General features: G+C 56.4%; 1 protein-coding gene across 3 annotated transcripts in view; it reads right to left on the reverse strand.

Moving 5' to 3' along the window:
• The window catches only part of PARVB (parvin beta), a 95,156-nt gene that overhangs the window by 11,117 nt on the left and 56,934 nt on the right, over positions 1-27,105 (reverse strand). For all 3 annotated transcript variants that reach the window (XM_027594988.2, XM_027594989.2, XM_027594990.2), the window contains 7 exons: positions 22,801-22,903; positions 17,484-17,624; positions 16,308-16,423; positions 13,473-13,531; positions 10,604-10,623; positions 4,668-4,729; positions 2,046-2,114 (listed from right to left, as the gene is read on the reverse strand). In XM_027594988.2, the coding sequence (XP_027450789.1) occupies positions 2,046-2,114; positions 4,668-4,729; positions 10,604-10,623; positions 13,473-13,531; positions 16,308-16,423; positions 17,484-17,624; positions 22,801-22,903 (570 nt within the window). The remainder of the gene's footprint in view (positions 1-2,045; positions 2,115-4,667; positions 4,730-10,603; positions 10,624-13,472; positions 13,532-16,307; positions 16,424-17,483; positions 17,625-22,800; positions 22,904-27,105) is intronic.

The following is a 27,105-nucleotide window of genomic DNA, read 5'->3' on the forward strand; positions in this document are numbered from 1 at the left end:
ACACACACCCGAGCAGTGCTTTGAGCCCAGGTCTCCCTGATGATGAACATTGTTTATAAAAATACCTCTTTTCTGCTGGACCACTGGTTAAATACACTTATAGGATACTACTTTAAGTGTGGTGATAGAGAAAAAAGGAGACACTGGGTACATCCAGATCAGTGCAAACTGAGGAGCAGAGTCTCGGTCCAGGGTGTCTGGCGACTCCTGCTGGCATGTGGGCCAAGCAGGAAGTAAGAGTCGGCAATGGCTCGCAGGGCCCAGGACGTTCAGGCGGGCAAGCCTTCCTGGGCCCGCAAAGCATCACTGCCTTCCAGGAATGTGTCCTGACGAAGCAGACAAAGGCACCAGCAGCTGAGTACAGAGAGCCCCTGCACCGCCCGCCACGAGAGTGGGAAGCGCCCCATCATGAGGAGCGGGCTTCACGCAGTGCACCAGGACGGAACAGAAGGCAGTCCTCAGAGGTGAGCAGCACGGACAGACCAACAGACCGGGCAACGGAAAAAGGATGAGATGGAATCACGCGCACAGCCTCCAACAGAAAGATGCCGATGATAAAATTACATAAGAAAGAACACATGTGGAAAGAGCTGCACGGTATGATCCACTGTCATTAACAAAATATACTTGTGCATATAAAACATCTAGAAGAGCCCACATCCAACCATTAACAGCAGTCAGGTAGGTCTGGAGAGGATGAAGGAGGGAGACGGTGGGGAGGGAGAGAGGCCTGTTACTTTTAGGTTAGGACACTCCGGGACTGTTAATATACCGAACGGCAAGTATCAGAGGCTAAGTGTGCAATGTTCATAAACTGCGACAAATGATGCACAAGTAAACATACTCATTAAAAATGGTCCATTCGGCTTTCCAGGACAGACCCGTGCAGTCCGTGATTAGCCAGCCAGGTGGAGGAAAGGTCTGGAACAAAACCCTCAGCACAGTTATCTCTGGGCATTGGGATTAGGAATGATTTTTGTTTTGCTTATCTGCATTTTCAGACATTCTACAATGAACCTGAATTACTTTTTTAATTAGAAAAGCAAATGAGAAAAGGCAAAGAAAGAGGCAGGAACAGAGGCAATCACCCAGGGGTTTAAGAAGGATCAGCTGGGGGTTAGAGGAATCTGCACCAAGAACTGTAACAACTCCGAATTCGAGCACCCAGCTAATCCTGGGAAAATTATATTTTGTGGTTTGATGCCTGCTGAGTGCTTGAAACATATTTTCACTATGCTGCATGAGCATTGAGTGGAGTGGGGGAGTATACTTTATATAATTCCTGCAGAAGAAATATTTTGTGCACACTCACTGGACAGGTATTCGGCGAGCATTTGCGCAGTAAGCATGGTGATGGAGAACAGAAGCGGGGTTGGGGGGGAGGGCACGGAACGTTCTAGACTTGCACCTGCCAAGGCCCTTCAGTGGGGGAGGTGTGACGCATCAGAGGGTGTTAGGGTTGCGCTGTGTCCCCCTAAAAAGATGTGTTGGAGTCCTAACCCGCAGAACCTGTGAATGTGACCTTATATGGAAGAAGTCATTACTGAAAGTAACGGAGTTAAGATGAGGTCACCAGGACGGGCCCTAATCCAACAACCAGTGTCCTTACTAAAATGGAAAATCTGGACACAGACGCACACACGGGGGGAGTGTCCCGTGACCATGAAGGCAGGGATCCCAGCAGGGCGTCTACAACCCAACAGAAGCCAAGAATCACCAGCAAAACCCCGCAGCGGGGGGAGAGGCCTGGCACAGAGACCCCCCTCACAGCCTCAGAAGGCAACAGCCCTGCCCACATGGGTCTGAGACTCCAGCCTCCAGGATGGTGAGGATGCAAACGTCTGTGGTTTAAGCCGCTCGGTCTGTGAGACCTGGTTCCAGCAGCCACAGGAAATTAAGACAGAGGGCCCAAGAGAAGGCCAGAAAAGCTGGGCTTTGCCGTCCCAACTGCCAGGTGGCCATTCCTCGTCAGACGAACAAGAATGGCGCCTGCTGCCCGGGATCGGACAGCTGGCTGAAAACGCGAACCCCAGAGCACTGCTCACCTGGGTCTCCAGTTCTGTCACCTCCAAGTTCAGCTTGTTCAGGTGCTTGTTCACAAACGTGATGAGAGACTGTGAAGGCAAAAAGACACAGGAGCCGTGAGTGAGAGAGTCCGCTCATCCGTTCCCATCCGACGGGATGGATCGGACATTGGGCATCACCGGCTTTGTCAGACGCTCCCGTCACCTCCTCCGTTTGCTAAAATAAAAGGCTCGGGTTCTCACAGCGACCCTTGGTTTTAATGGAACAATGCCTCCATCTACCCCCGTCGGAGAAGAACGTGCATCTCTGTCCGCCAACCCGGGCGCACACGTGCTCATCCACGCACACGTACATATTTAACAATCCTGTAGAAGAACAATCAGCTCCTCAAGAAGGACAAAACCGTCAGGGGGAGATGACTGGGTTTTTAGATGCGTCCTAGATGCCACCTGGAATGAGAGAAGGCTGACCTGAGGGGCCACGCTCATCCGCTTCAGTGACCTGTGTAAGCTTGATCTCGGAAGCAGGGCCACCGGCCTCTCCTCTCTAGCCAAAGTTTAAAACTTGTCGCCTGTAACTTTTCTCCCCCAGCAAACCCAGCTTCAGGGGGACGCAGCCACACCCCACCCCACCCCCACCCCGCGACATGACTGCCTTTCCTTATTCCTGCTACTCAAATTTACTGAGCAGCTACTACGTGCCAGGTACTCTGCCTGGCACCGCGGACATGAAGACGGCAAGACAGGGTCCCACCTGGAGAGCCCGTGGCATAGTTCTCCACATATGTACCTGGTGGGGATGACAGAGAAGTCAAGGGCCAGGCCCAGCGTGTGAGACGTGCCACGGAGGGGAGGTCTGCTGAGCACGAGGAGGTGGTGTGTGTTCCCCCGCAGGGTGCCGAGGGAGGGAGCATCTGAGTGGGGCTGCGGGGCAGGCCAAATGGGAGATGGGAGTGGAGGGGCGGGTAGGGCAGGCACCCAGGCCCCGAGCACCTACACAAACACTTCGGGATCTTCAGGCGGCATCTGGATGTGGATGGGATGGAAGAGGGTAGGACGGGTGACCCTGGAGAGGTGGACAGGGTCCCCCTGCTTTTATCCTGGGGTACAAGGAGCCACCAACACAGCAACTCTCAATGTGGGGGTGTGGAAGGGCCAGGCTGGAAGCAGGAAGCTGTCAGGCAGATAAAAGGATTTTGTCTTGTTCGTCCCTAGTGCCCAAAATACGTCTTTTCAAAGAATAAATTAACATCGTATCTCTGAAAGACAGACCTCATGCCATGCCATGGCTACCCAACGCTACGCAATGTACTGTGCGCTGGGCCTTTGCACGGACATGACGACATTTTACCCTCACAGCACCCCTGAGAGGTGGGTCCTGCCTCAGTCCTGATAGATGGGGAAACTGAGGTAGGAGTTATAATCTGCTTCAGGTCATACAGTTGATAGGTGGGGGGGCGGGGAGATTTGAATCTTCTTGTGCATTCACGGATGGGTTCTGTCAGGGTTCCTGGGAGCCAGATGTGGCAGGGGTAGGGGTTGGGGGGCACTGCTCAGAGGCCCCGAGGTGCGTCACTCGTGACCCAAGGACGCTAAGACAGCTCCACCCCAGAAGGACCACCGGGATCGTTCTGCTAGCCTTTTGCAAAGTGCTTCCAAGAACTAATAATCTCATTGTCCCCGGCTGGACCAGCATTTTCCAAAAGTAGTTTCCATGGGAATTTAATACACTCAATCACAAGATAAACAAACAGATCAAACCATTGACAAACAAGTTTGGAAAATCCTTCCTACCGAGTCCCCTCTTGGAGCATTCCAAACGCATGCCAGCATATTAAAGGTCCTGAGAAGTCCTGCATTAGGAAACCTGTTCTGGGCAATTGTGCTAGACAAAGACCTCTCCCTCCTAGGGCATGGGCAGAAATGACTGCTCCTTGGATTTTCTACAGGGAGGTGGAAAGTCCATCCATCTTCCCACTGCCTCCCCAAGTGAGATGTCCGCAGGCGCTCAGATAACTCCACAGACAGAGAGCTGAGTCTCGATTCCTTCTGGGTAAGAACAAGCCCTCCTGGCAGATCCCCCTGGAAACTCATTCCCCAGCCCCTGACTCCACAGCCTCAGTTCGCATGTTTTTTTTTCTGTTGTTTCCATCCGTCGCCTACACGTAGGCTGCCTGGGCTAATGAAGGGCCTGTCTTTGCGCTCCTTTGTGGAGGGAAATGGGCCAAATGCACGCACGGAGCAGCTCAGCCGGCAAAGGCCTGCCTATGCACCGGGCAGGTTGTGAATACAGCCTCGTGGTAATGAGGCCTGCAAGAGCCAGCAGGCTGACACACTTAAAAACATTTCCACATTGAGAAAAAGCCTTGAGTCGGAATGAAGGGCCACGGTGGTGCCTGGGCTGGCTAATTCACTCAACAGAAGCGGGCGGGTGGGCAGGAAGATACCCAGGGAGCAGAGATGTTGAGTTAAAAGGTGCTAATTTTATGCACTGTAGTTACGTTTTTGACTATAATTACACTTCAATCCATGTGGCAAACGTTTCAGAGATTTCAAACATGTTCCCACCTTCTTCCCGGCATGGAGTGCATGCTGTAGACAGAAGCCTGGACACAGAGGGAAGCAGCCCAGCCCGGAGCTTACCTTCTTCACCACGCTGAGCTTGTCTGGGGCGTGGTCAAAGAGGGTGTCGAAGGCGTCCCGCTCTGCGTGGGCAAGTGGAGAGGCACAGGCAGGGTTTATGGAAATGTCCCCACCCGTCCCGGGGACCAGGCAGCTCCTGACCTCCGGGGATGTCCCGCCCCTACGCTCCCCACCCACCTAGAATCCTCTTCATTCCCGCCAGAACCCAAGGGCAGGTGGGGTCGAAGAGCAAAATCAAGGAAAAGATGCTTCTAGGTCCCCCCCCACCCCGTTTCTATCCTGTAATGTGAAATTCACAGGTGGCACTCGGACACCCGCCCAGGACGTCCTCGACATGAGGCACCCCTTGCCCGCCTCTCTCCTTCCCCACACTCCTTGCGTACCAGTAAATCTCGCTGGTGCCTCCGAGCATGTCTCCTGATCGGCACGGCTGCCAGCCCCACACCAGCCCCACAGCCCTCAGCGGCTGCCACCTCCTGCTTTGGCTGACCTCCCTCCTCCACTCCCGGCCCTCTGATCCCTTCTCCTAGCAGGAACACTGTAGACTGGATCAGTTCTTGCCCCTCCCTACCCCTGCCCCCACCAAAACTCTCCAACCGCTTCTCATCACTCCTAGAATAAAATTCATTCCCTCTCCCGTGACCCATGGGATCCAGTGGGTGCAGTCACCCCCCCAACACATGCACCCTCCCTGACTTCACTCCACCAACCGGCTCCCCGGCTTCTCCTCCATCACACACCCACCACAGGGCCTTTGCACCTGCTGTTCACCTGCCACACTTCCTCCAGCTTGCTCTCAGATGTCACCTCCTTTGAAGGGCCTTCCATGACCATCCACATCTAGAAGAGTGCCCCACGCCTGCTACCTGTCCTCTGGCCCTAGTACACTTCTCAAAGCACTTAATCACTACTTGAGAGTACATCTTATTATCACGCATCTGCTGGACAGTAGCTGCTGGTCTCTCAGCTCCGTGCTGGCTGAAACCCCTGTCTCGCTTGTTCCCTCCACTGCCTCAGAACGAATGAACAAACCAGGAAACCCTGCCCCAGAATCTCTCTCCAGCAATCCTTCCAGGGGTGTCCCCCTCTGTGGGAGCACCTACAGGGCCTGAGGCGGCCTGTTCCGTCGTGTCCCACCCAGCCTCCTTCTTCCCGGTGAGCCCCAACCCACTCTGCTACTCGAGGACCCCGCCATGCGCTCCAAATCAACACAGAATCAATGCCTTCCCTTTCCAACGTGAGGCCACCGGAAGCCGGGTCAACAAGGCTCTCAGTGGCTAAGAAGGAGCCGGGTGCCTGGTTCTAGGCTGTTGTTGCCGTGATGGGGCCTCATGGAGGCAGGACAGAAGCCTGCTGCAGCCCAGAGTCCAGGCAGGAAGACTGAGGCGTCAGAGTGGAGGCAGACCTATGGGGAGTCACTGGCGGGGTAGAGAGGGAAAGGGAGGAGGGCATCTGGAAGGCCCCGGGGCCCTGACTTCTGTCTTCCAGGAGCCAGCTGTCCCCCCAAGGTGTTGGTGGCAACATATGCTCCAAGGACCTCAGCCAGCAGACAGACCCACTATTACTAGCAGGGGCTTGAGGGCAAACCCCAGCATGGAATTCTGGGGGCTGGGGAGTCCAGCCAGATTGGGTGGGGTGGGGGTAGGAAGCCTCCACTGCCTCTCTGGAGATGGTCGAGAGCCCAGAACCAGAGCTGACCCAGGGCCTGCTTCAGGACTGCCCGGCCTGGCCCATGGAGAGGGAGAAGGAAGGAGAAATCAGAGAGAAGATGGCCTGATACCCAAGTAAGCCAGAGAACCAGGTCTCCTGGAGGAAGCGTCCCAGCCCTTCCCCCCAGCCTGGCCCAAAAGGAAGGCCCTCGGTGTCCAAGGTCTAGTGTGTGGGGAGGCAACTCACAGCCCCAGCCCAGCCCAGGCAGCATCCTCCTTGGCCTTGGGGTTGGGGAGAGGGAAGGTGGGAGGCAAAGAGGAAGGGGGAGGTGGAAGGGCTGTGTGTGTGCGAGCACGTGTGGTGTGTATATGCACACGCATGTGGGGGCATGCGTGCGCATGCGTGCGTGCATGGTACACACGGTGCGTATGCACGCGTGCATGGGGGTAGGCATGCATGCGCGTGTACAGTGTGTGCATATATGCACCCATGCATGCAGGTGACGTGTGTGTGTGTGTACGGCATGCATACACACGCACGTGGGGGTGCGTGTGTTCAGGGGGGAGGACCGCCCAGCTTCCTTCTCCTAAAAGCCAACAGCAACCAAAAGGCCCGACCCCACAGAGTGCCCCTCCTCCAGCTTTTCTACCAAGGCAGCTGTAAATTATTTTTACAATCGTTTAAGTCAGATCCCAGTCAATATGACAGCCTACTAAGGGGGAGGGGGGGGAAGCTAAATCTTTACAAAGCAAAATACAAACTTTAAATGCAGCTTGAGAAAAACCCTGGGAACAGAAGAGAGCTTGACGTCAGCCGGGTATATTTAGCTGGGCCACCGCTGGGCTCACAGAGCGAAGGCGTGCAGGGGAGCCACGGGAGGGTGTGGAGGCCTGCCGCCCCTGTGCCGCCCTTACCTGCAGCCAGGGCTCAGGAGCAGCATCGCCCAGCCAGCTTCTGCCGCACCCCTGCGGTAAGCCTGGCCTCGGGAATTAAAATAGCTCCCGGTCGCCCGCCTTCAAAGTGCCGGGACTTCAGGCCACTTGCTTCCTTCCCTAACCCTGTTTCCTCCTCAGTAAAATGGGAGTAAAGAGTCCCCAGCTCACGGTTGGTGTTAGAATGAAACACATGGTGCATCAGGGGACAAGCCCACCGCCTGGCAAGCGTGGCGCTGGGGCTCGGGCTCAGTTCGTTCGATGCCCTCTGACTCCAGCCCTCCCTAATGTGTCTCTGGAGACTCTGGGGACAGTCACAGGGACAAACGGGGAGGGACACAGGCTGGGTGGAGGCAGATGGGTAAACTGAGGTAGCAAAAAAGAGGACAGGTAGCCAAAACAAGCCAGAAAGGACACAGAAAGGGGCTGAGTCAGCCGGGACGGGCCAGTGTCTGCCCAAGCGCAACCCTCACAGGTGGGAACTTCAGTCCAAATAAAGTGGTTTTGTTTCACATTTTTAAAATATAAATTGGAATTTCTGGCTTGTCTGCAGGAACTGGAAGTGTGGCAACACTGAGCCCGCATCCCTGCCTGCCTGGCATCAACGCGCCGCCCATGGAAGTGGGGGTGCGGGCTCCCCCAGTCTGCCCACCGCCACCCCACACAGAGGCCAAGGGGCAGAAGACCACTAGGGTTCTAGCCACTTCTCTCGTTCATGTTGGCAGCCTGGTCCCTGGAGGTACCCACAAGTCCGGGGCCCATGGACAAAGGGCCAGGGGACGGAGGGAGGCATCACGTGAGGCTGAGCCGGGGTTTGCTGGAACACGAAGGGGAGGAAGGGCGTTCCAGACCGAGGGAGCAGAAAGCACCAAGAGAAGCACAGGAAAGACAGGGAGGGTTGCAGGCCGTGTGGCCTGTGAGGGAGGCTCAGAGCGACTGCGTCCCGCAGGGCGAGGAGGCCCCGAGGGTGGTGGCCCAGTCAGGCTGCGGTGGGGGCACAAGCTCTGCTGGCAGAAAAGGGGGAGACCCGAGGAGGAGATGGGGAGTGAAGGAGGAGAGCTTCTCCCCACTTCTCCCCTGTCCGGAAGCCCAGGGCAGGGGAGGGGCCGCCCGCGGAGGAGATGCAGATGCATCCAGCAAGCCCGTTGCCATGGAGACCAGGCAGCAGCGCCCAGCTCCTCTGGGGAGATGGGCCTCCCAGCCCACCTCAGCCAGGACAGGGATGACTCAGGGAAGGGGGGCTTCTGGAGGGGGCAGGGCAAGCCCTCCCTCCCGAGCTCAGAGTGCTCAGGTGAGAAATGAGCACAGAACAGGACCCCCTGCCAAACCCAGGAGGCAGACATGAGCCAAGGAAGGTCCACCTGGTATTGTGGAAGCGCCTAGAATGTCTGCGGCCCAGGGCTGGCAGCTGCGGGGGATGCACGCTGAGGAAGACACAGCTCCAGCCCACAGGATGCTTACAGTCAAGAAGCCATGGGTGAGGGGCCGAGGGTCCCCAGACTGTCCCAGCACCCCGAGTCTGCCAGGCAGCTCCCCATGAGCACCGGCGAGTGAAGTAAAGAGACAGGCTGGGCGGAGGCAGGGCAGTCAGGGAAGGCCACCTGAGAAGGAGCTGAAGAGTGAGCCATGGGGGAATCCAGAGGGAGAGCATTCCGAGCAGAGGGCACTGCAAGGGCAAGAGCTAGAGGGGGCATCCTGGGGTGCTCTTGGATGAACAGGGGAGGAGGCGAGGGGCAAGCAAAGGGGGGATCTGAAGGGCTGGGAGGCCACCTCCAGGGCTGTGGCTTGAGCTTAAGCCAAGATGGACAGTAAGGAGAAGTGAAGGGTTAAAGGGGTGCCTTAGGAGAAGCCTGACCCCCAACTCAAGGGGCAAGCTGGGGACCAGGATCCGGGGGGGGTGGGGGCAGAAAGGAGGTCCAACCTCGGTGGGCAAGGGGCTGCAGGGGCCCCGGAGGGTTTCATGGGAGAAGGGCCAGCAGAGGCCCAGCTGCGGCAGAGGCTGCCGGTCTGGGTACCCAGGGGACCTCGGCGCTTGCGCCAGCAGAAGCCGGGGGCGGAACTCACCACCTGTCACCCGCTAATAGCCTGCTCACGTTTCCTAAGCAGGGTGAGCCTATAACATAACAACATTCACCGGCGTCTCGTGGTTCCATGGCCCCAAAGGCTCACGCGTCTCCTGTGCTCGCCAGCAGAGTGGCTGAATCCATTTTTCATACTGTGACACCGGGCTGTTTCCCAGCGAGTTGCCACCCTGTACCCCAGACCCTAATGCACTGTTCGCAGGGCCGCAGGGGCTTCTCGGCCCAGCTCCTGCCCCCTCGAAGCGGCACACAGCCCCCCGCGGAACGGACGCTCCCCGGGTCCCCCAAACCTCGAACTAGGCCTGTGCCAAACAGGGACGGGACACCGCCCAGCAAATCAAAGACACTTAATGATGCTCTGATGGCCCCCCTCAGGCACAGGGCCTGACGCCTTGTCCTCTCCGGGAGCCCATGCCGGCCCCACTCCCCACTGCCTTTTCTCTCCCTTTCTTTAAAAATAACAAAGACACGTGAAAAGGACTGGATTGCTACTTAAAAACTGTGAAGATGGTGAATTTGCCCAGCGCGGCCTTCGGGCTACTGCAGGAAGTTTGAGGACATCACCGGGAGCCACGTCCCCTCTTCACAACCAAGCAACAGTGGCGTGCCACGGGTTCCCGTGATACCCGTGAGGGAACGGGGCCCTGTGGCCAGGCCCGTGGCTGACTCCGGGGTGGCACCCCTCCCCCCAAGAGCTGCAGGACCAGCTCCAGCCGGGCAGGCTCGAAGGGCACACAGGAAAACTTCTACTTGGCTTCCACTTCCCCTGCTAACAGCCGTGCTCACTGCAGAAGGTGGTATTTGGGGGTGGAGGGCTTTCTGTTTTGAAATATCCCCCAAAGCAATGAGTTTCACTCACATGGCCTCTGGCTGCGGCAGAGAGCGGGGGTGGGGTACGGGACGGGACAACACACTCCCCACCCCGAGGGTTTAAGTGCGGCCCCAAGCTGTCCTGTGATCTGCTACCCCTTGCTGAGATGAAGATGGGGTCATGCTGCTTGGCACAGGGTCGGGAACAGCTCTTTGGGAACAGTCACCGAAACTAACGGGAATAACCACCCACCCACCCCCACTACGCTCTTCTTCTCCCCACCCCCGCCGCCTGTGGCAGGTCGGAGAAGCAGACAGACCCCAGGGGGAGCTACAGGAGACCCCACGGGGTCCTGCAGGCCCTGACCCCCATGTGACAGCGCGTATCCACGCATCCGGGAGCTTCCTGCCACAGCCTCAAAGTGCCCGTGACCTTGGGCCCCCCACCCCCACAGGTACTTACCGAAGCGACCCATCATCATCCTGCAAATGAGAACAGAGAGAGAGAGCTGTCAGTAGGTCGCTCAGAACACAGTGTGGTGAGGTCACGATGAAGGGAACCCCAAATTGCCCTGTTGAAGGGCTTTTTGTAAAAATGTAAATCCCGTTTTAACAGATTCTCTGTCCCTCTAATTACAAACGACAAGTGCGTGTGTGGATTTCTAAATGTCTGCACAGGATCGGCAGCAAGCGGCCACCTTCAGTTAAACCACCCCTTTAATGCCGTTTTGGGGGGAATTTAAATCATGGGAGCAGTTAATAGGCAGAACAGTTCAGCAGAAAATGGGGTCTTCTGGAGCCGCTGAATGGGAAGCTTTGAAGTCCAAGGGTGCAGATTACCCGAGGGTCCCACTGTGGTGAGCAAGCACGCTGCACACTCAGGGATCAGGAAACTTAGGGATGCTGAAGAATCCCAGACTGGGACCCTGAGTCTAGCAGGCAGAGGCTGAAACCACCAGGCGCAGAGGCTAGTCCCTCCATGAGGACTGCGAGGTCCCCAGTGCACAGGCCCTCCCCTGCATGAGCCCCCTGAGAGGCAAGGAAGTCTCTATATCATCCCCAAATCCCTCTAGACTCAAGTCCCCTTAGGCTCCATCTTATTTAACAACATTCTCTTGAGCAGCTACTATGTGCACGCCTGGAAATACAGAAATAAACACCCCGTTCCCATAAACCCCGTGGCCCTGCCCATAAGCCCACATTTCAACACAGCCCATGGTGTCACATATAGGAGACGCGCTAGGGGAACTAAAAGGAAGTTCAGCCCACTTGTGTTTGGCAAACAGGGAGGGCTTCCTGGAGAAGGGGACCTCGGAGCCGGCTCTAGAAAGAGAAATGGACAGAAGGTGGGGAGAATCTCTGGGGCTGCGGGAGGGTGGGCCGCCAGAGCACCAAGGCCAGATAGAGCAGGAAGGCCAGGAGGCAGGTGGGGCAGTACTTTGTGGTTTTTGCAGGCACCTGAGGATTTAAATGCTCCATCCAATCCCCTATGGCCACACAGAGGAGGAGGGATTGGGGAGAGCAAGTCCAGAGTCAGGGAGACCAGGCAGGAGGCTGAGTCTGGGGCCACACAGTACTTCCTACAAGCTGCCTGGGCTGGAATTCACATTTCTACAGACACGCCTTTCTGGCCAGCTAGACCGCCAGCCCTTGTCCCAAACCCCTTAGCCTCTCGGGCACCCAGCACAGCGCCCGGCGCACAGGAGGCCCTCGTGCTGGTGACCGCTGTGAATTGTCGGGGCCATTCGCCCACCCACGAGCCCCGACTCCAGAGCTCCCAGATCCCCCAGCTGCCCTCCCTCAGGTCACCAAACCCCATGGGAGACTGCAGGAGGTGGCCACGCTCCTTCCCAGGGCTGCACGCCGGCCCGCTGCAACGTGCCCGGCAGTGCGTCTCCCCCTCTCCGACCTTGGATGACCTTGTGCCTTGCTCTGACCCACAGAATGTGAGGACACTGTGGGGGGAGGGGGCAGAACCCTGAGGGCACCTGGGAGGAAGCCCAGCTCCCTAAGGACGAGGCACAGGTGCAGGGACAGAGGCCTGCCACCAGCCAGCACCAACCACCAGACGAACTGAACACCTGCCCGGCTAAGCCCGGCCCGGTCTGACCCACAGCACTGTCAGCAGATAAAGGGACTGTCGTTTTAAGCCGCTTGGTTTTGGGATGGTTTGTTACGCAATTATGGATAACTAAGGCACCACTCCACTCCTCATTCCCCTCCTCCTGCTCCCAAACAGGCCAGGCCTAACAGCCACTATAGACCCGGCTGAGCACCGGGTCCCTTGTCCCTCATGCCGCCCCTCCCCCACCCCCAATCCCCATGGGCTTGGAACAGACGTGCTGCCTATCAGGCCACATGGCAATGGTTCCCCAATTTACCCAGCAGCTCCCACGTCAGGAGCGGTCTCCCGTGTCAGCCTGGATCTGTGAAAGACCAGACGTCAATTGGTGACCCAGTAATTAATCACTCCATGAATGGAGCAGGAGGGTTCACGGAGACAATCAATCTTTAATGTTCTGTTTCATCTGAACCGGGTTTGGTGGAGAGGCACAAATGCAGCGAATTTTAAAGATCCTTAACAGGGTGTCATGGGGGCGCCTAAAAGCTACACGCGAAATAGCCCATTTGATTTGCTACGTTCAATAGATTTAAAGCCTTTTAGACTTCTTAAAAGTTGCCCTCTGGCTTTCTCTAAGAGATGAGCGACGGCTCAGCTCTCTCTCAAAGGCAAGTTCTGGTTCAGAAGGGTGGCTCCCTCTCCCAACGGAGCTGAGGCACGGATGCATAAATGAGCCGGGACAAGGGGTCCCTAACCAGTCTGAACACCTCCTCCGCCCACCTAACATTCTTGACGTTCGCCTTCTAGAACAAGGAATAAACGTCCAAAGGCTTCGGAGAAGAAATCCATCCTCACACGGAAAACTCTGAAGACGCTGGCATACCTACCCTACAAAAGCTCGATGTTTTAAATTCCCCTTAGCCTTTTCCTCCTAAGAGATTCTGAATGGGATCGGTTATATTTTCACTTGCTTATCATTCTCGGTGCCACTCCAGAAAAGATGTCGGGCAGCTTCAGTACGTTCTAATTCCTGTGCCGCACGTAGTTTGTGTATTTTTCTATTTGGGAGAGTTTCTCATTTAAATACCAAACCAAACTGCTATCTTGCCCTTCCTCACCAGAGAAGAGGAAAAAACTCTTTGAAAAAAGTGCACGCAGGCCGTAAAGCCAGGACAGCGCTTGTGTGAAAACCTCATCCTTGGGTTGAGGGACGTGTATGGAAATGGGCCCCTGCGTCTGCGTGGGTCCCCAGCGGGGGGGGTCCACTTACTCCGTTGTTGTGGTCAGCTCCTCCGTGACGTGGCTGGAATGCAGCAGGCCTTCCCGCTTCTGCAAACCCCAAAAAGAACAAATAAATACATAAACACGTGGGCAGGCAGAGGGGACGGGAGAAAGGACACCACTGGCAGGGTAGCTGAGCTGTGTGCAGACGGCCCTGGGGCCAGACCACCTTAGGGGCAGCATCCAAGCCACGCCCACGGGGGCGGACTGCAGGTGACCACAGGGGGTGACCCTTTTGGTGGCTGGAAACTGCCCCCTCCCATCCCCTCCCCGTAGGCCCTCCACGTTGCTCTGAGAGCCGGCAGCTGGGGGGACGGGGTCTCAGGAGAAACACCCTAGCTCCCAAAGGGACCCCCTACGCCGTGCAGCTGGGAAAGGTAAGGGGCACAGGGAACCCACATAACATAGGGAAGTACCCAGTGTAAGAACATGCGCACTTGGCTAAGTAGGGTGCGCCCCCCCCCCCCGAAGTCCTGACAGTTCCAAACCTCAGAACGTGACCTTGTTTGGAAACAGGGTGTCTGCAGATACAGCTAGTTAAGATGAGGCCATAAGGGGCTAGGGTAGGTCCTAAATCCAACATGACTGGAGTCCTTATAAGAGAAAACAGAGCCACAGACACACGCAGGCATAGAGGGAAGAGGCCGAGGGACAACAGAGGCCAAGCCTGGACAGATGAGTCTACAATCAGGAACACGGAGGACTGCCTGCAGCCACCAGAAGCAGGAAGGGGGAAGGAAGGATCCTCCCCTGGAGGCTTCGGAGGAAGCGGGCCCCTGCCAACTCCCCGAGTGGGGCTTCTGGCCTCCCTAACGGTGAGGGGACAATGTCTGTTGTTTCAAAACACCCACGTTATGGTATTTTGCTATAGAAGCGCTAGGACATGACACTGTGTGTGACGGACTTCTCCGGAAGCCCCACAGGTGTGAAGACGCAGTGATGGTGGCGGGGGGGGGGGGGGGGGGCCGGGGATGGGGGGCAGCCTGGACATCCCCGGACCTCAGGGTGGTGCTCGGCAGCCAGCTAATCCAAGCACTGCAAGCCCCTACGTGAACCCCTCGAGAAACGGCGAACTCACTTCCCACCGGACCACCCACCGTGGACACCTCCCGAGATCTGAGCTCCCCAACCCTTCCTGAACTTGGCCTCCAGGGAATTCTCACGGCTGGTTCTTACAAATGCAGACAACCACCCTTGGGCGGCCATCAGCGGCCTCACGGCTCCCCAGGAGAGCCCACCGAGGGAGGTGCAGAGACACTTCACTCACTTACGCATCGATGCACGTATTAGGCACCTAATAATGCCACGCCCAGGGTGAGGTACTGGACACATGAAGCTAAGCATTTCAGAGCTTTATAGCACAATCTCAGGTTTCTGGGGAAACCACTGCAACTCGGAGAAATCCAGTGATCGCCCAAGGCCCCTGTCTTCATTCCTTCCCTCCACGGACCCCCATATTCCTTGCATCTCCCATCTCCGACCAGATAAGCGGACGTGGACTGACAGGCCCTGGGGTCTGGGAGGCGGGCTTCTGAGGCCAGAGGCCGGCCAGTTCCCGGGACCCCCGCTCCCTGATTCATACCCCTTTGGGTGTGGCCCAAAGAATCCTTCTGTAACCCTGGTCAGGCAGGAGGCGCCAGCAAGGAAGGCTTTGCCTGAGTCAGTAAAACTTCCTGAAAACCCAAAAGATTTTCTTGGACCAAAGCACAGGCCTGAAAGGAAATGCCTTGATTACCAAGCTGTACGGCGCTCATGGGGCCTCGAGTCTGACGGACACGGGTTTGGGAACCACATGCCCACGTGTCCTTGGGAAGCCTTTCCCGGCTGGCCGCCTCGAGTGCGCGCCCAGGGCTAGGGCAGCAGGAATGGTCCCTGACCCCATCACCACCACTGACCACAAACATCCTGCCTTAGGAAGCAAGCAGGGCCACACGGCGGGGGGTAACCCTCGCCTGATGCCAGAAAGGGGCATTCCCGCCCACCGGGTCAGGGCCGAGCTCCCGGGGGAACGGGGGCGGGGGGGTCAGACGGCTTCGGAGGACCGGGACCAGCCAGAGCCCTGCAGCCCGCAGAGCACGGGGCCAGCAAGGGAAAGCATGGAGTTGCACATCGCGAGTCTATAAACACACAGGCATCCGGGTTCCGAGCGAAACCTCATCGGTCTGGCAGGAGAGTGGTGCTTTCGCAATCGGAGTGTTTTCCCCATTTGGTGTCCCCGACAGCCAGTGCCCGGTGCCAAGAACACAGTAGGTGCTTCATACGCATTTCCTGGACAAGACCGCAAACACAGAGCCAGGGCTGGGTCTGTCCCCTTAAAAGCAGGGGACACGGTAGGAAAGGCTACTCTGTCCCTGTCAGAAGGACCCTGGCTCCCGGTGACATTTCTCCAAGGGAAGCAAGAGAAACGACCCTAAGAGAGAGATCGTGGGGAATGATGGATCGAATGCAGAGCAGATGCAGAGGAGCTTTAATTGGGGTATCTATTTCATACCGCTGGTCTCAACCCTCTCCGGTGAGTAATAAGCTCATTCAAGAGAACTGAATTCCAACTACTTGGCTTTGGAGAGAAATGAATGTTCCTTAAAAAAAAAAATCTGGTAAATTAAACCTCAATACACTCATGCCTTTGAATCTGCCTCTCTCCAAATCAGTGCCATTGTTCCGGCTCCAATCATTTGTCTCCAAGCCAGGGCGAGACACACATTTTGTCAAGAGGGGAAAATAGAAGGTAGCCCCTTAGGAGGAAAAAAAAAGCAGCAGCAGCAGGGAGGGAAGCCACGGGAGGAAAGCATCTGGTAGCATGGAGGGCAAGCCCGATACTCACCCGAACGACCACCACTTGTACAGACACGTGCTCCGGGAGGCGGATCGGGGCCCGGAAGTGCATGGCCAAAGACACAAGGAGGTGGAGGGTGGCCACCAGGCTCTTCCCATGAATTGCTTGTCGGGGGAGGGAAGAAGGGAGCTGCTTTAGATCAGAAAAGGCAATAAAGACATTGCATCCAAACGAGACCGCAGAGAAAAACCATGGGGGGGGGCGGGGGGAAGCACCGGCCACAGAAAAATGAAAATGATGAGCGCCTTGTGCGAATTTACTTCTTTCTAATTTTTTCCCTTCCTGTTGGCTTTCAGGTGACATGTGCAACCACTTTCAAAAGCACAGCATTTTTAAAAGGGGTCAACTGGGTGGTGTGATAAGGAGATGGAGCAGGCAGGAGAGTGAAATTAGCACAGGGAAGGGAGAATTTTGTGGAAGATGGGTCATCGTGACCACTTAGCCGTCACAATAATGTGCATTATTATCCCTGGCGCTTAAAAGTTCTCCCTCTGCACTATCAGCCTCCTGCACAAGGGAGGCAAGCAAGGGTGGATGGTGCTCCGGGGCTGGTGGAGAGCTTCCCAGCCAGGCCCTGCCTGCCCCTGCACTGAGGATGGAGCGGGGCGGGGGGCGGGGCAGCCCCCAACAAAGAACCCTCTCGCTTTAGTTCTTCATCTTTCTGGCTTCAGGTCTTGGCTGAGAATACCCCAATGTCACGTATTCGTCATGGCAGCACGCTCTGTGATTTATCCCAGAGGCCAGAATGAATCTTTTCCTGAGGACCTGCTCCGGCGGGTCATGGCTAGAACAGCTCATTTGCTGTTGCTCATTGCTCACTGGTGCCATGGGTATCTGGGGTTGGGTCCCTTCCAAAAACCCCACAGAGCTTCTCTCTCTTTCCCCTCCTTCCTCTGGGAGACTGCCTCCCCTGCCCCACCCGACCAGAAACAATTTCTATCCTCTCGGAAGCAAGGGGGAAAAAAAGGCAATGGCAGGCGTGACTTTGTCTCTCACCTCGGAGCTAGCTCCCAAGAGCGGGGACGCTGGCAGTGGCCTATCCTAGCTGCCTTCCATACAGCAGCAACAGGAATGGGTTTTGAACATGCAAGCCCAGAGAGGCCACGATGAATGACAGCATGGAGAGCTGAGGGGACAGTCTCGGTGTCCCCCGAGACTACTCACAGTCAACGGTCCACTGGAGCGCCCAGCCGTGGGGCCGCAGGAGGCCGTGCACGGCTTCCAGCACCGTCTGCAGCTTCTGCTTCTGCCCGATCTCAGACTGCGTCACCTCAGCCACATTCAGCTTGCAGCCCGCCAGTTTTTCTGCAACGAGGAAGACAAGAGTAAGACGCAGGGCGTCAGGAAACGCTGGAGGGTCTCAGGGCCGCCTGGTGCCCCGGCCGCAAGGGGGCCCTCCCCCACCCGGCCCGGGGCGAGCAGGTCATCACAGAGCAGTGGGGTGCTGTCAGGACGGGGAGCCACGGCGCTCCGAGCTTTCTAGTCCTTTGTGTTCCTTGGAAAAGTACGCCAGAGCGGAAAGGGGGTGTGGGGGTCGAGGGCAGAACTGGAGGTGTCCCACTTGGGAACATTCTAGGCACGTGACATGGAAAAAATGACTCGAGGTGCAACCGGGAGGCAGGGAGGGGACCTACAGGGACGGGTACGGGGCCTGAGCGGAGGAGGCGGTGCAGGGGGTCCTCTTGTGTCTCTAACAGCAGGACACCACGGTAAGGATGGCGAGATGTTCACAGACGCCACCACGAACGACTTTATCCCCGGGAGTGAGCCGGAAGCAACCTGGAGGACCCCAGCAAGCCCGACAAGAACCGCCACACCTGCCCGAGATCCGGCGACTGCCGCCTGAGCCCGGCCTCGGTGGGAGCCCCGCCCACTTCGCCGCCGCGTGGGCCCCCCACCTGCTAAGGGGCAAGGCAAGAAGGGGCTCTAAGACCCAGGTGTCTCCTGATGGGATGTCTCTCCTCAGCAAATCAACAGCAGCAGCATCGCAGAACATGGCGACCTGTTCCCCAGGAGGGTGACCACGGTGCCTGGCACAGAGCCCAACCGGCCGCGAGCCAGGACGTGGCTGCTGGCTGTGGCACTGAAGGGGGGTACAGCAGACAGTGGAGTCCAGGCTGGTCACGGTGAGGCTCCCGTTTTGCAAGTGGTCCCCAGCAAAGCTCTGCGTACGGCATTCCGTCTGGAGGCCCGCTAACTCGGCGTTCTCTCCCCATGTCCTCCCCTCCCTCGATTAGAACAAGAGCAAGCCATTTTAATATTCCCCCCAGGATAATATTATAGAGCAATGCCTGTGGGGCTTGGGATGCTCCTTCCTTTGCTTCCTTCCTTCCTCCCTTCCTTCGTTAGCTCACAAAATAGTTACATGAGCACCTTCTGTGCACCAGGCACTGTCCTGGGGCTGGACGCAGCACAGACAAGAGGCTCCCCGGTGGGGGGAGGCAGCCTCACCTCCATAACATCGGGCTGCAGCCGCGAGTGCTAGAAGCAAAGCAAAGCAACTCAACCAAATGCATCCAGCAGGGGCTAGAAGTGGTTGCTGTTTATATATTTTGATGTCCCTCTGCATCTGATAGATCCTAGCTGGATAAGCCACAGCTGTTCCATATGAACACCCTGAAAATACACAGCAGGTTCCCCATGTGTTACAGGGCAGAGCAGAGGATCCTGGGGAAGGAAGGAGGGTTACAGAGCTGGGTGGTCCAAGAGCCTCGCCTGCTGGGAGACAGGGAGCCCGGCACGCCTCTGCCGTCCCCTCCACCAGCCAACCCTGCAGCCCCTGCAGGCTGAACATGGCCGTGATACCCAGGCTGAAGGAGGAGGCGTGCTGGAGGCGGAGAGGAAACTGTACCAGCCTGTTAGGGCTGCGGTCACAGAGGACCTCAGACCAGGGGGCGTAAACAATGCAAATGTACTTTCTCTCAGGGTCCTGGAGGTTAGAAATCTGAGATCAGGGGCTGGCAGAGCTGCTTTCCCCTGAGGCCTCTCTCCCCGTGTCCTCACCCGGCTGTCCCGCTATGTGTGTCTGTCTTGATCCTTTCTTCTCAAAAGGACACCAGCCGTATGAGTTTAGGGCCCATTCCCCAATGACCTCATTTTAACTTAATGACTTTTAGAAAGACCCCGTCTCCAAATACAGTCACATTCTGAGGTCCTAGGGATTAGGATTTCAAATTATGACTTCTGGGGGCGGGGGGGACACAATTCAGCCAATGACAGGAACCAAGGAGGCTGGCTGCACCTGGGTGCTGCCTGAGGCTGGTCCCGCTATAGCCCTGCCACGTGGGAGAGGATCACACATCTGGCTGCCTGAGTCGCCGGCATCACTCTGCCTGCCGATGGGCCCCAGGGGCGGCTCCGGGCTCTGCTGGCTTTGCTGCGGCCAAACCTGGCTTCAGAGCACAGAGAGGGACGGAGGAAGCTGGGGTGGATCCTCAGATGTGGCAGGCAAACGTGGTGAGGCTGAATGCAGGGCTGTGAACACTCCCTGTGCAGGGAAGGGCCTGCCTTTTGCAAGAAGGGAGTGCAATGAGTTAGAAGCAGGACCACAGCCAGCCCAGGAGGCTCCTGGGACCCCGGCGGGGGCACCCTCCCTCTGCACACACGTGGCCCGCCTTGCGGAAGAGTTACACCCGCCGAAACCTGCCATGGGGCAGAGTCGGCAGCTGCTTCCAGGGTCTGCTCTCAAGAAGACGGACCCAGCTGGGGTCCCGCTGCTGACTCGCACTTGGTAATCTCACATGGCCAAATCCAGAGGTCCACTTTCTGTCCTCACTCCCGCCTCCTTGAAACACCCTTCCCCTACCCCTCCCTGCCTCCTCCCTACAGCTGGACCCTTCAGACTCCTTCGCTGGCTCCTCCTCTTCCTGACCCCTTCCTGACCACCCAGGGCCCCAACCGCACCCTTCTTCTCTCTCCAGATGCACAGAAGTCAGCTTTGGCCTCGGCACTCGGCCACAATCTCCCTTTTGGCTTTGGCTTCTGCCTTTGGGGACGGTGACAAGCCGAATGTCTAGTCCACACGGGTGTCATTCCTGCTAACCCTGGGCTCGAGGACTATATGCTCACACAGGTCCCTGCTGCAGCTCATCAGTGCAGCGACATCAGCAGCGAGTAATCAACAACCAGGCAAGACATGCTGATTTTCTGTTCAGATCCGAAAATTCTCTTCCGTGGTTCTTTTCCTCCAACAGAGGAGTGTGTCAACCCATTTGACATACGAGAGATTTTGGAATCACCTTCTTGAGTACTCAAGTAAGATATTCACGCAGGATGGAGGTCAGCTGCCAGAACTAGCCTCCCACAACACAGAGGGTAACACAGCCGACGCAGGATGATGGACAATCACGCAGCTTCGGATCGAGTGTGACATTTGCCAGCCGAGGGGGGTACCAAAGGACATGCCTTGAGGGGCAAGAATTCTTACCTGATACCTGCTCTAAAGATGCCCCTTGTCACTCGTCGCCTGGGAAGGGCCGGGCACCATTTACAGGCAAATTCAGAGCCTGGCCTATGATCCGGTGATGGTACCAGCAACCCCCCGCCCCGCCCCGCTAGAACTCAGGCTTAGGATACGATTTTTTTCAAGCAACTGGGTGAATGAAGCCACAGGGGCGTGCAGAAGCATCGGAAGGAAAAAATTTGAGTGCAACACTCTTAAGTTTGCTTCTGAAAATGCTAGGAAGTATCTCCCTCCGGCAGGGAACCAGGCACCTGCTCAAGGGACCGTTTCAATAAGACAGCGGCGTCACCCATGGCCAGCTCTTTGCGTCCAAGAGCCGAAGGGGAGCTCGGTCTTCACCGCAGACAAGGAGGACAGCTGGTAACCCGGGCAGCAACCCCATCAGAAGAATCCCTGCTGGCGGATCCGAAGATCCATGCGCTCCCCACCCCTTGCCTACTGTAAATATCTGTCATCACGAATGGCCGGTATAATGACCCTGAGGGGACCGAAGCCCCCCGACAGCGCCGAGGATGACCCTGGGAATGACCACACCAACACTACGATCTAAAACATCAAAACTCTGACCAACGCTTTTTTTTAATCCACACCTAATTCATGTAGAATGTTACATTAGTTTCAGGCATACAATATAATGATTCCACCTGACTGCCATTTTTAATAATAAACTGGTGATAACGATTACCAATCCCGATAACATTTCAAATTTATTCTTGTACCGCGGGAGTCATTCCAAGATGGGGATGACTGGCTCAGCCAAATACTGAGAAATTTTTGGCCATTTGGCCTTAGGCCATCTAATGAATCTGGACCATCCTCTCCAGGTGAGGCCCCCAGGTACCATGGCTCTAAGCATCACCTCTGTGCTGCCGAGCTCTCCACCCTCACCTGGCCGCTGACTCAGGTAGAACAGGCCCCGGCTGCTGCAACACCAACCTCATTCCCCACCCCCACGCTCCTCCCAAGGGGCTCCTGGTTCCCCAGCTGCTCAGGCCACAAACCTGGCTGTCATGTCAGCCTTGACACCTCTGGCAGCTCCAACCTCCAAGATCCCTCCCGGGGTCTGCACCTCCCCCTAGTCTGAGCCACTTCATCTGATGCCTGGGCTGCCGGAACAGCCTCCTGACAGATCTCAGCTCCTGCTCCCGACACCCCCGCCTTCTATACCCAGAAGCCCAGGTGACTTCGTAAAACACTTAGCTCAGATCAAGTCCCGGCCCTGCTCAAAAGCTCTAGCGGGTCCCTGTCACTTGGGATAAAAGCCTTTGCTGGATGTGATCTGGCCTCATCCATCTTCCCGGCCCCGTCCAGCACCCCCACGACCCCTCTCCCCCACCTCCTGCAGCCTCCTTCCACTAATCCTTAAACACTCCAGACTCTTCCTCACATCCGAGTCTTGGCCTGGAATGGTCTTCTGAGGCTGGTGGTGCAGACATCTGCTCAGATGTCCCCTCCCCAGATACCCACCCCCACTGCCCAAACCCTCTCCGCCCCGTGACCCTCTGGCTTCCTTCCTAGCGCGTGCCACTCTCTTAAAGCATCTGTTCGTGTCCCATAACATTTCTCTTTCTTCCCTCTGCCAGAATGTAGGGGGACAGGGGGGCGAGGGGACCCCCCCCTTGCTACCACTGCATCCCCAGAGCCTAGATCCACACCTGCCACAAGGTGAATCTTCGTCCAACAGAGGAACAACCAAGACAAACACAACTTCTTCCCTCCAAATGTACTTCTGGAGGACAGACTGAGCAAGGGCGTGACACGTGGGCCATTCCCTCCCCATTGCCCCTGTAGGAGGGCTGACCCACAGAGGAAGTGGCACCGTTCTTGCCCCATCTCCCTGTCCCCATGGGAAAGTGCTGGAAGCTGGGTGTGGCCCGCTGCAGCCCAGGAGCTGCCACCTGGAGCATGGGCTCAGGCTACCCTGAAGACATCTGACCCATGCCACCTTGCAGAGAATCGAGTGGTCCAGCCTGGAGACCACCCCACAGTGGCCCTTTGCTGGGGTGCCTGTGCACTCACCCAAGAGCTTCTGCAGCACCTGGCCGTCATAAAGGTCCTCCTCCAGCTGCTTCACGATGATTCTCTCCTCCACCAGGACGTCGTTGATCCAGTCGATGAGAACCTGAGGACAAGGAGCATTATGGCCTCGCCCGCCGTGCCAGGCAGACCAGGGCAACGGCCAGAGCAAGCCCAGGAACTGAGCACTGTTGGGCACCAAAACCTGCCCCAGCATGGCGGCCAGGCAGACAGGAAGGGAAAGACGCAGCCTGGGCTGCGGGACTTCCCGTGGGACTTCAAGAGGGGACGGCGGAGGGCAGCCACCGCGGTAACCCTGGGCATCCTCCTGGCAGGAGCTTGGGTGGACGGGGACACTCTCAGGAAAAGGAAATGAGGGTAACCGTTCACTGTGGCTTGGAGGAGGGGGTTACACGGGTAACAGCAGCACCGCCCCTCGCAGCCCGAGGCAGGACAGGTGGCCCATACCACGTCCATCGCTCCCCTCCCACGAGGTCTGCACCAGAGCAGGCCCCCGTCACCCTGAGCCTAAAGCCGTGGAGAGAAGGCGGCCCCAGATGGCCCGTGACTGACAGCTCTGAGCGCCTCTTCTTTTCAACAGCTTTATTGAGACGGAATTCACATCCTATACAATTCACCCTTTGAGAGTGTGCAATTCAGGGGTGTTTGGTCTTCACAGGATCATGCACCCATTGCCACAATCAACTGAGAACAACTTCATCGCCCCAAAAGAAACCCATAGCCAGTAGCAGGCCCTCCGACCCCTCCTTCCAACCACTCAACTCTGCTCTCGGTCTGTGGATTAGCCTATTCTGGATATTTCATATAAATGCAATCTCGTGCAAATGGGATTGATTTCCTATAAATTTCACATCAACTTTATTTCATATAATACGTGATCTCTCGGGGCGCCTGGGTGGCTCAGTCGTTAAGCGTCTGCCTTCAGCTCAGGTCATGATCCCAGGGTCCTGGGATGGAGCCCCGCATCGGGCTCCCTGCTCCGCGGGAAGCCTGCTTCTCCCTCTCCCACTCCCCCTGCTTGTGTTCCCTCTCTCGCTGTCTCTCTCTCTATCAAATAAATAAATAAAATCTTTAAAAAAAAAAATACGTAATCTCCTGTGTCTGGCTTCTCTCGCTGGGCATGATGTTTTCAAAGCTCGTCCATGCCTAAGCACGCATCAGAACTTTATTCCTTCGCGTGGCGGAATGACATCCCAGCACACGGATCTATCAGGTTTCACGGATCCTCTCATCACAGCTGATGGGCATCTGCATTGTCGCCACTTTTCGCGGCGTTGGTGAGTCATGCTGCTGTGGACATGCACTCGCTTCTCTAGGCCAGCCTTCCGCTGGAGACTTTTCTCAACAAGTTTCCGTTCTCCTCGCCGGCGATGTATCATCAAAGAGGACAGCTTCAGCTATGAAAAGATCTATGGAGAAACAGGATTCCCTTCGGCCAATCCCGCTTCAGCCACGAAATAAAATGGATGCCCGAACAGATTCGATCAAAAATAGCGCAGGATTTTCCTGTGCAGGCAAAACTAATAAAACTACCTAATTGGTCTCAATGACCTCTTGGAGATGGGACTTTATGGCCCTTCTCAAAGATAAACGAAAGGGCACAAGTCTAGAATATAGTGTTCTCTGTCACCCTTGGAAACAGATGTAACCTGCAAAACTGGCCACAAGGCAAATTTCTCTGAAGCATCTTCTGTTTTCCCACTAACTCAAAAACATTACATCAGACACACAATCCCATGAAGAATAGAAGTGAACATAAATTAAAGGCAGGTCTGGAGGAAGAAAGAGGCGAGCAGCTCTGTGGCATTCTGGTTTCAACAAAGCCATCCTGAAAGGTCAGCAAGAGGGAGCCAGGTGCAGTTCTCCCACACCGTGCCCCCACCCCCGGCTCCCTCCCCTCCCTCTCTCTCCCTCCCCAGGGCCAGCTGCCTGGGTTGAGAGCCTGGCCCGGGGTCTGGCAGCTGGACCTCACTCCCCTGCCCAGGGCCATGACTGCACCATCAGCCCCTAGCTGAGCTGCCTCCCCTCCCGCCTTCCAGCACCCGCCTCCACAGACACCGCACTCGCCCGGCTTGTGTCCTCCTCTCTGACCTCCCTTCCAGTTCCCTCGAGGGTCCTCCTTGACTGCTACAGGCCTCCTGAGGCCTCGCCATGGACAACTCTTCCTCTCACTCTCCACTCTCTCCAAGGCCAGCTCATGCCTTCCCACAACTTCCAGTGCTGTCCCCAAGTCAGAAACCCCCAAATATGCAGCCCCACCTCCGCAATCCTACTGCTCAGGTGTCCCTAAAAGCATCTCTGAAAGAATTCATCTCCCTCCAAACCTGCTCCTTTCCCCTTCTGGGAAAGACACAGAATACCATCCACCAGTGTGAAGAGCCTGGACTTCACCCCTCACCCCACTTCCGCCCACCTCATAACTTTTCACCTTCTCCTCTTCACCATCCTTGACTAAACCACCTCCTTGAACCAAGGCCACTTCCAACTGGGCATCCTGCCTCCTTGCTGGTGTTCTTAAGAACCCCAAGCTCCTCTCTGCCTCAGGACCTTTGCACATGCCATTCCTTCCAACCTGAACACACCTCCCCCCCACACCAAGGCCTGGCCAGCTCTCACTCATCCTTCAGGTCTCAAACTTCCCTATCATTCTCTGACCGCCGCGTCCCATCCAGGCCATGCGCCCCATCGCCCTCTCAGCACAGCCGAGCACCATTTCCCTGACCCTGTTCACATTTACAATGGGCACACATCTCCGTGTGTAATGATCTCCCCCACTGGACCCGAAGCTCTCTGGGGGTGGGAACTATGGCACCAGCGGCTCCGTCCCCAGCACTCGGGGCTCACTGCCTGCCAGAAGCAGCCACCAAGTTGAATAACCAATTTACGGAGCACCCACTCTGTGCGAGACTCTGAGAATAAACAAGACAGATGGGGCCTCTGTTCTTACATTCTAATCCGACATGAAAAGATCCACAAATATACACACTTTCAGACTTGTGATCAATGTGAAAGAGAAAAACAAGGCAGGGTACAGTGGAGAAGCCTGACAGAGACACCAAGTCAGGTGATGAAGGTCAAACGCCAACAGGGATCTGTCACGGTGATGGCAGGTGCCCTGACCTGATATGATGGGATGAGAAGGGCACTTTACCTCTCTGGTGTTCCTCCTAAAACCCATTACCCCACTCCAATCTGGAGCAAAACATCAGACAAATTCCCATAGAGGGGCATTCTCCAAAATTCCTGATCAATACTCATCAAAATGGGCAAGGTCATCATAAACAAGGAAAGTCTAAGAAACTGCCAGAGCCCAGAGGGGCTAAGGAGACTGGATCCATGATGAACTGTCACGTGGGATCCGGGATGCGGGCCTGAACCAGAAAAAGGACAGTGGGGAAAAAACTGAGGAAATCTGATTAAAAGGGGGACTTTAGTTAACAACGTATTAATACTGAACAAATGTGCCACGCTGATCTAGAATGTTAACAAGAGAGGAAATCAGGTGTGGGGTATACGGGAACTCTCTGTACTCTCCTTTGCTATTTTTCTATAACTTTAAAACTGTTTAGAAAATAAAGTCTATTGAAAAAAATAAGGCAGGGTTTGGGGATGGGGAGGGTACAGTGGCCATCAGGGACCAGGAGGTCAGGGGGCTTCCTGGAGAAGGTGGCATCTGAGCAGAGAGAGGAAGGAGGATGGGGATGAGCCGTGCAGCCACCTAGAACAACCAGGGAGGTGCGAGGTTGGGGAGCCGGGGGAGGGAGATGCAGAGCCAGCCCCAGATGCCCACCTGGCCTCAAGGGCAGCAGCTGTGAAGCCGCTCAGGGTGGTGGATGAGGAGAGCGACCGTGGGCATTAGCGGGATGGGGAAGCACCCAGACATGACAGAGGGCACAGGTGGGGCAGGAACAAGGGTTGGAGATGACCCTGGGAATGGGCAGGCGAAGCAGGATGGAGGACCAGGAGATGGACCGAGGAGGGGCGTGGCTGGGCAGGTGCGTGGGACGCCTCCAGGGTGCTGAGGTCTTGGGAATGGTGTAGAAAGTCAAGAGGAAGACCCGTGCCACAGGCTGGAGGCACCAATGAGGAAGGGGAGAATAAGGGGAGACAGTTCAAGGAGGGAGGGAAAGGTCTAGAAGCAGCTGGGAGCATCTGGAGCTGGGAGGACATCTGCACCCTCCTACCCCAACATCCATGGCGGGGGGGGGGGGCGGGCGGGGGAGACCCACCGAGCCATCCGGGCCCCATCACCCACCCTCCCAGGACCCTGGTTACACAGCTGCCAGC

This window comes from Zalophus californianus, chromosome 9 (genome assembly GCF_009762305.2).
Source record: "Zalophus californianus isolate mZalCal1 chromosome 9, mZalCal1.pri.v2, whole genome shotgun sequence".
Lineage (NCBI taxonomy): Eukaryota > Metazoa > Chordata > Mammalia > Carnivora > Otariidae > Zalophus > Zalophus californianus.